This window comes from Mesoplodon densirostris, chromosome 6 (assembly GCF_025265405.1).
Source record: "Mesoplodon densirostris isolate mMesDen1 chromosome 6, mMesDen1 primary haplotype, whole genome shotgun sequence".
Classification (NCBI taxonomy): Eukaryota; Metazoa; Chordata; class Mammalia; order Artiodactyla; family Ziphiidae; genus Mesoplodon; species Mesoplodon densirostris.
Genome location: NC_082666.1, coordinates 6,674,935 through 6,685,884, shown reverse-complemented (window position 1 = coordinate 6,685,884; position 10,950 = coordinate 6,674,935). Strand labels below are relative to the sequence as shown.

The following is a 10,950-nucleotide window of genomic DNA, read 5'->3' as shown; positions in this document are numbered from 1 at the left end:
TCGGGCAGGTGGAAGGAGGCGGCGCGGCGCAGGGCCGGAGACGCGAGCGCCGCGCGAGGGGAAAAGTTTCCGACCCTTTAGCAAGAAGCTGAGAAGTTTCGGCCGCGCCGGGCGGTGCCAAAGCCAGGCCAACACTGCCCCCGCGTGGGCGCGGCGCGGCGCTGCAGCCGGTGGCCGGTTTGGGGTCCGCGGAAACTGAGGCTCGGAGAGGGCGAGGTGGGCTGTGCAAGGCCACGAGGAAAAGGTGCAGTACAATCAGGCCTCCTCCGGGACCCGCAGGCTCTCCAGGAAATAGAAGTACTGGGGGGGGCGTGGGGGAGGGGTGAAAGTCCAGAAAGGGGGGATGGAGGGGATAGGTCATCCCAGGAATCGAAATCCCACTACACTCCCCAGTGAAGGGGAATGGTAGCACTGCTCCATCCCATCCCCACAGGGTTGGTAGATCCGTGGCCTTTTCTGGAGCCAGGGCCCTCCTTCGAAACAGTTCTCCCCCATCCACAACCCGTCCTGGCCCTAAAATCCCCACGGCCGGTCCACCCCAAATCCCAGCCTTTGCTATTCAGCACTGCGTCTGGGTGTGGATTCCGTGGCTGTTTCTTCACTGGCCAGGAGGTGGCGATAAAGACCTCGATCCCGGCCTTGGCGAGGGGTTGGAGCCAAAGCGCTGCTTCTAGGAGACAGGGGAGGGGGCCAAACTTTGCCCAGCAGTGGGAACGCAGGTGTGTGGCAGGGCCAAACCTGGCAGACAGGCAAATGGGGGTGGCACTGCTGGGTCAGTGCAGCGGTCAGAAAAGCTCCAGGCAGTTCCTGCCACCTTGTCTTGTGCCACCTCCTGTGTGACTCTGAACACTGCCCCCCTAAGTGGAAGAGAAACATCTGACCCCTGCCCACCCAGATGCTTGCCCCCCAGGAACCAGATGAGACCCTGGCCTGGGGAACACAGAAGACAAATGTTTGTCCCTTTGGCCACAGTCTGGATGCCCTCACCCCACAGGGGAGGTCCGCAAGCAGCCTTTGGTTCCCGTCAAAGATGGAGGCTGGGCTGGGGGAGGTTGGGGCAGGTGCCTGTTTCAGGTGTGGGCTGATCTAGGTTGACAGAGGCTTGGTCCCAGGTTTGAGGTGTGTGGCAGGGTCTCCCACCTCCCAGAAGAGGGGCTCACTTGGAACAAGCCTGACCCCTGAAGATGCCTTGCCCCCCATCTTCATCCCAGCTGTGACTCTGCCCCAGGCCTCCCCCTGGCCCAGGACCCCCAAAGACCAGCAACCAGGAGAGGTTTGTAGGGTGAGCCCTGACAGCAGATACCAGCCACCGGGGATGTGCGTTTATTTGTGGGTCAGGGAAGGCCTCTCCTCACCCCTCACCCGTGTCCACACCTGGGCTTGGTCACCAGCAGCCATTCACCTCTGAGTGCGACGCGATGTTGACGGCAGGAGAAGCTGGTGCCCCTTAGGGCGGCCTTGTTTCAGGACTGTGTGTGCAACACCAAGCTGGGCAGGAAGGACTCCTAGAGCGAGAAGGAGGACCAGCTGGGCGTTTTGGGGGCCTCTGGGCAGGAGATGGGGTTCCCTGGGCCCAGGGGGATTCTACACCACAGCCCGAAGGGGCAGGCACTGTGGTCAGCCCCATTTTACAGATGCGGAAACTGACACGAAAAAGACCCCACCGATCGAAAGTTAGGAGCTTGCGATCTGAACCCAGGCAGCCTGGCCTGAGAGCCCCCCTTAGCCAAGCACATACGGGGGTTTTATCCAGAGCCCTGGCCACCCCACTGGGCACCAACCCCCACCAGGTAGGGGGGCTCCAGGTGGCTGGCTGCCAGCAGTTGCTCACTAGCTTCTGGCTCCAGGAACAGGGTGATTTGCCCACCTGCTCCAGAAAGGTTTTGAGGTCCCCCCGCTGCCTCTGGGTGGTGGGCCTGGGGATGATGGGCAGGCTGCTGTTCATAGAGGTGTCCTCAGAGAGGTGGCCCTTCGGCTCCAGGGTGGACCTAAGGGGGACAGGAGCCCATGAACTGTGTGGACCCTGAGTCCCAGGTCTACCCATGGCTGGCAGAGCCCTCAGGGGCCCAGACCACAGCTGGACAGGGAGGTGTACAGGATGAGGAGATGCATGAATCCCATCCCCTTCCACAAAGCCTCACAGGCCAGGGAAGTCCCAGCCGATGAGTTGGCCATGGTGTCCTCCTTGGCCCTGGGATACAGAGCTTTGGGCAAACTCTCCAGCCGTCTCCCGACACACCCGAACACCTGCTCCGATGTTGCTGACCCGCTGGCTGTCCTGTTCTCGAGGATGCCCCGCTGGACTGGAGGAGAGAGAGCACGGGTGAGATCTCCACCCAGGCGGGGCACCTATACCCCCCTCTCTCCTCCTCCCTCTGGCAGGCAAGATCTGGCAGAGTCCTGTCTCCATGGCAACCCAAGGCTCCCAGTACCTTCTGGCTGCCTCCAGGGAAGGCTCTGGTTTTAAAACTATCCTGCATGACTGTTTCTGCCTCTATTACCGAAGCTGTGCCCCCTACCCCCTCCCCACACCCCCACTCCTGCTTCAGCCCAAAATGGGCCCCACTTCCCACAGTGGGAAGGCCAGTCGTCCCACCATGTAAATCCAAGAGATGATGCTGAGAATCCTGTGGGGACGGAGAGTGTTTCTTGTCCAACAGCTGCCCCTCCGGCTGGTCAGGAATCCCGAATTCCTCAGGATGGAAAGGGCTGGGAAGCAGCCGCTGAGCTCCACTCTGGTGTTCTGGGGTAGGACCACAGCCCAGTGGCTGACAAGGAAGCGTCTCCCATGCCAGCCAACTGCCATTCCCAAGAAACTTTCTCCAGGTGCTCCCTTTCCTTGGATTCCCAGGGGTGGCCAGGGGGCACTCTGGCTTCTCTTTTCAGCTGCTGTGTCATCTGCCCTCAGGGCCTTGGCTGCCCGATCAAACAACCAGAAGTTGGGCAGAATTGCAGATTCCACCTCCAACTTCCTGTGACCCTGAGGGGGATGGGTCGGGTTCCTTCTGAATCAGCCAAGGTCCTGGATTTTGAGGGCTTTGCCCCCAGCGAGGCTTTGGGGCAGCCGTTCCCTGAAAGCGCACACAGTGGGTGCTTAATAAATAGATGAGGCTGTTGGACTGCTGGATCCTGAGAAGAGAAGGGGCTGGGCAGATGGGGAAAGCAGGCCTTAGGAAAGATCATACCAGAGCAAAGACGTGTATTCTTCCCACCTCTTGACACCCACTTCAGAAAACACTGGAAACTGTGCCAACATGAACAAAGCTCTGCCTGGGAACCTGGGCCTGGTGGTTGGTTCTTAGCTTCTTTGCTGGACCAGGCAGTGCCAGCCTTCCGTGGAGGTGTGACCTTCTAGAACTTTCTGGGCACCCCCCAAGCCAGGCCTCCGAGGTCTGCCTTCAGGGATACGGGAAAAAGATGCTTCGGGTGCCTTTGTTCCTACCTTCTCCAGCCCCTGGAGGCCACGTGCGAGGTCTGCAGGCTGAGGTTGTGGGTTCCAAGGTGGGCAGATACAGCATGTGGGAACCCTTGGCAGTGAAAAATCCTTCCGTGGTAGCCAGGCCTGGACAGCCACTGTTTCCTGGCCCACAGCTGCAGCCTTGGGACACCTCTGCTGGACCTCAGACCCTCTACTTGGTCCTTGAAGGTCACCCCAACAGCCTCCGGAGAGGCCCGTTCAAGGGCCTCCTCCACAGGATCAATGGCCTCTTGGACTTTTTGGCTGGCCCCTAATTCCCAGGACCCAGGGCCACAGCCTCTGCTCTTCAGGTTTCAGGCTGGAACTTTCTGGAGTCCTGGAGCTCCCCTTCCTGTCTGCTCACCTGCACAGCTGCGTTCCCAGTAGCGGAGCGCTGTGTCCCGTAGCATCTCATCCGCAAACCGCACGCGGAAAGGGCAACACCGCCTGCGGTGCCCTGAGCCTTCCCCCGAGGAGTTGTGGGTGAGCACGGCCTTGAGCTTGGGGGCCTGTGTAGCGTGGGGCCTGGTGAGAGAGATGAGAAGGGCCTGAGCCCCCAGCCCCCCATGCCACCCTGACAACACACATCCACCAGGCCGGAGCTCCCTGTGGGATCCTGACAATCACAGCTGGCCTCTCCTGAGCACTTCCTGCCCTTCAGGCAATGGCTTGTAACAGGCATCAGCCCACCAAACCCACACAACTCTGTGAAACACGATCATTATTCCCATTTTACAGATGAGGAAACTGAGGCACAGAGGGTTTTTGATTTTCGTTTTTTGCAACTTGCCCAAGATCGCACAGCTGGTTAGGGGTGGAGCCGAGATCTGAATTCTGGTTCCAGAGCCAGCTCGTATATCAAGCAATTCAGCAGAGACAATAAGGATATGAACTGCGGAGTCAGGCAGTCCTGGGTTTCAATTCTGACTCTGTTGAGCCTGAGTTTCTTTGTCTGTAAAATGGGGATCATTGTTGTGCCCACCGTACAGGGTTGTGAAGAGATGATAGGGACTGAAAAGCACCGTCCCCCGCACCACCAACCAGACCAGGGTCTGCAGGGCCAAGGGTAAGCATCTCTAACTGAGAACTGTTCTTATAATCGTCAATTTCAATTATGCCCCTTCCCAGTCCTGCGACATGGGGCAGACTGCCCTCAAGTCTCCATTTTACAGTTTTCCCTTTTAAATTATGTACTATGTATTGTAGACACGATAATAGCATCCTTATGAGAGTCTGGTGAGTATCAAATAACTTACGTGAGGCATCTGGTACAGGGCCTGGCAAGGAGCCTGTGCTCAATAAAGGGGATCTGTTATGGTTACATTTATTAATTTCAGCCTCCAGAGCAAGGCTGCAGGAGGGCTTGCTTGATTCATCCACAGCTCTGTTATTCAGAAATGCCACATTTGACCTTACGTACAATGCTTATTGATATATCTGACTCCATTTATCTGACCACATCTTTATGTCCGTTTGGACACAGAGGGGACACTTTTCATAAGCCCATTGAAGAGCCAGGCATCCAGGAGATGGCCAAGACAGTGTCGGCTACAGGCATTGGGACCTAGTTATGCAACAGCTGTTTGCTTATCCATGCCTGCTTGGTGCTGGCCTCAGGACCAGCCAAAGGCTTGCCCCAGCTGTGCCCACTGGTCTGAAATCTCAGCTTCTCCTCTCAAATGCTGCTGGAGCATGTTCTAATGCACCCAGCTGTCCTCAGCAGGGCCTACTAGGGAACCCCACACACCTTAAGGTGCTCAAGAATTAGCTCCTGAATGTGAAACACTGTGAAGATATCCATCCTTGTTGTTGCTTACATTCAAGATAATGAGCTCCATACTCTTATTTATTATATCTTATGAGAAGTAGTGTGTTTATTTGGTCTGATTGATTTAAAGTTCCTGGGTTGGCAAATGTGTTTCATTTCTGGCACCTACACTGATCCACTGGTGGTGTCTGCCTGGAGCACTGTGTCAGGAAGGGTTCTGAGGCTCAGTGGGCGAAAAGTGCTGTGATCAGTTAGTACTGTCTGCCATGGGTCCAGGAGGAGAAGGAATGGCATGTCTAGTGTATTTCCTCTCCCTGGTCTTTAAACTCATGGGCAATGCTCTTCACCTTTCATCCATGTTTAAGCCTGTTTAAGCAGGAGGAATTATTTCTGCATTCTTTTCCCCCTCCATTAGAACTACAGTATCTAGGTCCAGTTTAGCTCTAATGCCCAGGCTCTTCCTACCCCCACCCCTTATTTTACTTCCCCCGATATTTGACATATAGTAAAAGCTAATAAAGGTTAGAGGAAGAAATGGATGAATGAATGGTGGGGTTGTGTGAAAGGATGGAAGACTGGGTAGCTGGGTAGGTGGGTGGACAGATAGATGAATTAATGAAAAGGTCTTTTTTTTTTTTTTTTTTTTTTGACCACACCGCATGGCTTGCAGGATCTTAGTTCCTGGACCAGGGATTGAACCTGGGCCACAGCAGTGAAAGCACCGAGTCCTAACCACTGGACCGCCAGGGAATTCCCGAAAAGGTCTTAATACAAGGATTGGATCTTAGGAGGATGGGCACATGTATGGATGCATAGGTGGGTTTTAATGATTATGTAGATGAGTGTGTAGACTTGTACATGGCTTCAAGACTAAAAATGGATAGCATCCTGGATTTACAAGTGGATGGAAGGATTGGTAGATGATCAATCCCTGGATTCATGGGTAGATGGATAGAATTGTGGGAATTTGGGAATAGCTGGATGACTGGCTGGCTGGCTGGCTGGATACGTGGATTAATGGATCAACAGGAGACCTGATTCACGGGTGGATGGATGGATGGAGAGATTCATGAATAGGTTTTTAAAAGACCTGGTTCACAGATAAGGTGTATTCAAGGGCGAATGGGTGAATGGGAGAATGAATATATGAATGGATTCATCGATGAATTATGAAGGTGTTGGTAGAAGACCTGATTAATGGGTGGATGAATTCATAGATGTTGATGGATGATCCTTGAACAGGTTGGGAGAAGACCTGATTCATGGATGGACACACAGATGGATGAATAGGTGGACAGATGGATACATTCATGGGTGAAAGGCAGAGGAAAGAAAGGAAGGAAAGAAACGCTCTTTCTCCCCACTCCCCTACCCCATCCTCCCATAACGCACTGATTGGTCTTCTCGACCGTGGTGAATTGTGAGTGATCTCTCCTGAAGGGCCCCAGGGCAGGTATCTGATGGAGCAAAATCTTCTTAAGACTATTCTTGAAGTACAATGACTGGCCCCTTGAAGACAAATAGGCCACACCTGCCATGAGTGATCAGGGTCCCCCACAGTCAGAGCATTGATGACAACCCTGTCCCCACCAGCTGGTCACTGACACTTACCCCAGGTCTGGGAGGACGGAGGAGCGGGGACACTGAGGAGGACTTCCAGAGTGTTCTGACACACCCCTTTGATGTTATGATGCTGAGTTTGCTGGGAGCCAGGAGGAGATGGAAATAGTTCTGAGTCTTCTCTTGGGGACAATCCTTACCAGGCTCTTCCTGGTTACATGGCCTTGGGCCTCAGTTTACTCATCTGTACAATAGGGGCAGTGGTAGACCCGCCCTCGAGGGGTGGTTGCCATCGCCAGGACTCTGCCAGGCATACTCTGCTAACACTGCCATTATTCTATGCCAGGTGGTGGGACCCCCACCGGAAATGACTCAGCTCCCCCGTGGGGGCCGTAGGGGCCTCACTCAGTGGTCGCGGCTGCTTCGCAGACTCAGCCCTGAGCTGGCATAGGAACTGCCAGGACCGTCCGGGGAGGAACTCTCCTAGGAGGTCGCCCAAAGAGTCGGGGTTCTCCCTGGCCGAGCCCGTGCGGGGGTCCTCGCACTGTCCAGGCCCGGGTCCCGGGTCCCGGGGCTCGCCGGCCAAGAGCATGGGCGGCAGCAGCAGTGACCTCAGCCCTGTCCGGCTCCGGGCCGCCCGCTGGGCCACGGTGGGCAGGACGGGCAGGCGCGACCGGGGGCGCCTGACGCCCACCCCGGGATCCGAGGGCGAGGACTCACACGCGGGGGCCTCCCACCACTCGGCGCCGCCCTCCGAAGCCCAGGAGTCCCCGGAGGCCCACGCGCCAGAGGCTGCTCGGAGCTCGGGCAGCAGCAGCCTCGGCAGCAGCGGGTCTCTCCGTCTACGATCGCCACCGCCGGGGAGCCCCTCGGGCGCCACCTGCTGGGCACAGGAGCTGGGCCGACGCCGGGGCATGTCTGGCCCTGCGCTCAGCTCAGGGCATCCTCAAGCCAGTGGGGGCGGTGCCGTGTGAAGTGGAGAGGAGGGCGTAGACCAGCCTCCAGGCCGTAGCGCCCGGAGCGGGGCAGCGTGGTTCGGGGCTACTACCACCGGCTCGCCAGACAGTAAGTGGCTTCAGGCTAGAGCGTCCGATCCTGAAAAACGGTGACGGTGAGAGTACCCACTTTTTTAATTTTTTTAATATCACAAATGAGGTCTTTTATTTGTCACCATTAAAAGTCTGATTTTTAAACAGATTCCTGGACTGGCTCATATCCATCAGCTCGTTCAACTTTAGCACCTGTCTCGTCCCCAGTAGCTTTTCCAGAGCTACCACCTTCACCATGTAGCTCCATGAGTTTTCCCAATTCAAACTTGGGCTTCTTCAGCATTTTTACTTTTCTAACAGACATCATGGAGTGGATAAATAGATTGGCAGGCCTTTTCTATGTCTTTTCCAATGCTGTCTGGAATCAATTTATTGACCACCTCTTTCAAGTCATTTGTCTGCACCTCTCGAGTCATGATTTCCATCATCTTCTTGCGGATCCGGTGGACCGGCTGGTGCTGGGCATAAGAGGTCTTCCGAATCTGATTGTTGCGTTTTTTAGTAAAACCCACACAGAAGAGACGAAGCAAATAACCATCGGTAGTCTTGACATCAACGTGAGCTTCAATCATGGTCTGCCATTTTTTGACCGTGGAGCACATTTTGTCACAGGTAAGATCCATGCCATGGAAGTTAGTCAGGCTTTGCCCTGAACATCCTCAGTAATAAGCTTGAATTTTCTAAATGCAACTTCATCATTCTGCAGATCAGCAAGGCTCACTTCAAACACACGACCCTTGAGGCCATCAGATGCGATTTTGGTTCCTTGAGTTCTCGTGACTAGTGTTTTCCCAATATTTCTTATATTGAACATAGCTGATGCTTTCACATCATACCAATCTTTCTTAGAAAGTGGGTCAACCACTTTCTTCTTGGCTCCCTTTTTACCGCCTTTCATAAGGCACTTGTTCTTTCTGACCGCCATGGTGCTGCTCTAAGAGCCAAAAGGCAGTACCCACTTTCTGAGTTACTGTGACGTTTAAATGAGCGAGCACATGTAAATGGCTTAGAATAATGACAGGCACGTTGTACGTGCTCAACGAAGCCTAGCTGCTGTTGTTATTATATTTTAAAATTATTATTTAGGATTTAGTCTCAGTTCCACTACTTATTAGCTGTACCCTTGGGCAAGCCAATTAATGAACAGTGCCCTCATCTGCAGAATGGGGATAACCCAGCGCCTGCTCCTTTGTGAGAATGAAACAGCACCACATGGTAGAGAGCACTTAGCATCTGGAGTGTTCAAGGTGCTGTTACTGTTGCTAGCGCTGAGGTGGGCATTGGGAAACCTGGAACCAGCTTGAAAGGGTGACCTGCCCTGCAGCTGCCCATTCCTTCTGGAGCCCCAGAGTCCCTTGGGTGGGAGCTTAGTGAAAATACAGATGCCCCAGATTCCAATTCAGAGGTCTGGGGTGGGGCAAGACATTTTTAACAAACTCCCCCTTTGGGAGACGGAGCCCCAGCCCCGCCCCCCCATTTCTGACACTGGCGTCTCTGAGCCTGCTTCCTCCCTGCCACACCCCACTCCCAGACTGTTGTCAGCTCTGAGCTGGTTTCTAGTGTCACGCTCATCCTAGTGGGGCTTTGGGGCGGGGCCGGAGACGGTCCCCTGAAGTTAGAGGCCCCTACCAGGTGGGCTGCTCCTTGGAAGAGCCCGTCTTCCCGGCTTGGTCCTTCTGCCGGCCCCTCCCTTCTGCCTCCATGGCCTCTTCAGGGTCATTATGATCCACCCCTCACCCAAGGTGAAGTGGGCACTGAGGCTGGGGGGCAGAGGGCAGGGCTGTTGTGCTCAGGATGCCAAGCCTGCAGTCACAATGGAGCGTGGGACTCCTGGCCAGGGCAGCCAGGCCCAAGCAAGGGATGGAGGGCCCTGGGTTCAGCTACCCTCTCTGGATCTGGGAGGCTCAGGTGGGTCATGTTTGGGCTGGGTGGCTTTGGAGGTGGAACTTCCACTAGAAGTCTGGGTAGTAAGAATGCGGTGGGCCTGGAAACCACGAGGAACCAGTTGTGAGTCCATGCTGTGTTCCTGCTTGCTGTGTGGTGCTGGATAAATCTCTCCTTTCTCAGGGCTCCGTGGTAAAATGGACTGTTGGGCTCCACCTGTGACTCTTGGCTGGGAGGGGGCAGGGAAAAAGCTTGTATTGTAAAACTTGAGTGGGGGATGAGTGTAGTTTGGACCAGTAATTTCACTGGCCTGGTAGGATTTTACAATTTGAAAATGAAAAAAATGACTTTGGAATTCAAATGACAAGATGTCTGCCTGGAGGAGGCATCCCAGACAATGTAATATATTTCTGAAAATACTCCTCAGCCAGGGATGGAAGGGCATACCTCCTTGAGAAGACAGAATATTGAGTGGGGAAGGTGAGAAATTTTTATATTTATTCTAAGGATATGTGAGTTTTAAAAAAATGGATGAGGAACACCAGACTACCTAGATGATTTCTAAGGAGGCCTCCAGCCCTTACATGCTGCAAACATTTATTGAGCATCTACTGTGTGCGAGGCTTGGGAATTCGGAGATGCAAGAGGCTTTGAGGTTAGTGGACTGGCCAGACCTGGAAAGGCCTTGGAGTCCAGGTGTAGGGAAGGGAGTTTGTCTTCCATTGACAGGAAAAAAAAGGTAGGGGTGGATTTTTAGGCACCCCTAAAAAAGCTAGGCTCAGAGCTGCCCCCCAAAGATTATAGAAACCTCCAGATTGAGATTGCCCAAGATTTATCCCCTTGCCATAGAGACATGGAAAATGAAGCTTGGGAGAGGAGCCCAGGCCAGGGGAACCAAGTCTGACCTGCAGTGCCCTAGCGAGGATGCCACATAATATGGACAGATTTGGGGGACTCAAAAGCAGGTGGGGCTTTACAGGGCAGCCCCCCCCCCCCCATAGCTTTCACTTCATTAGAGCAAACACACCTTAAACCCCTCCTTTGTGCAACGCCCAGAGGAAGGCACTGTAAATTTAAGCCAGGATGTCAGTTTAGGAAAAAAGAACTTATGATGGGCTGAAATCTTGACGCATAATATCCCACAAATTCAATCCTCAGAGCATTCCATCTCTCTGGCAGAAGTGGAGACTGAGGCTTGGAAAGGTTCACAAGGTCTACCTACAGCAAACTCT

At 54.1% G+C, this 10,950-nt stretch overlaps 1 protein-coding gene and 1 pseudogene across 1 annotated transcript; both read right to left on the bottom strand.

Moving 5' to 3' along the window:
* Positions 1-1,350: 1,350 nt before the first annotated feature.
* On the bottom strand, positions 1,351-7,701 carry C6H9orf50 (chromosome 6 C9orf50 homolog). The gene is made up of 7 exons (XM_060100443.1): positions 7,129-7,701; positions 6,837-6,843; positions 6,618-6,756; positions 3,822-3,985; positions 2,132-2,303; positions 1,868-1,988; positions 1,351-1,505 (listed from the first exon to the last, which is right to left on the bottom strand). The coding sequence occupies exons 1-7, from the start codon at positions 7,699-7,701 to the stop codon at positions 1,464-1,466; spliced, it is 1,218 nt and encodes a 405-aa protein (XP_059956426.1). The 3' UTR covers positions 1,351-1,463.
* Positions 7,702-7,955: 254 nt separating this feature from the next.
* On the bottom strand, positions 7,956-8,763 carry LOC132491734 (small ribosomal subunit protein eS1-like; annotated as a pseudogene).
* Positions 8,764-10,950: the final 2,187 nt, after the last annotated feature.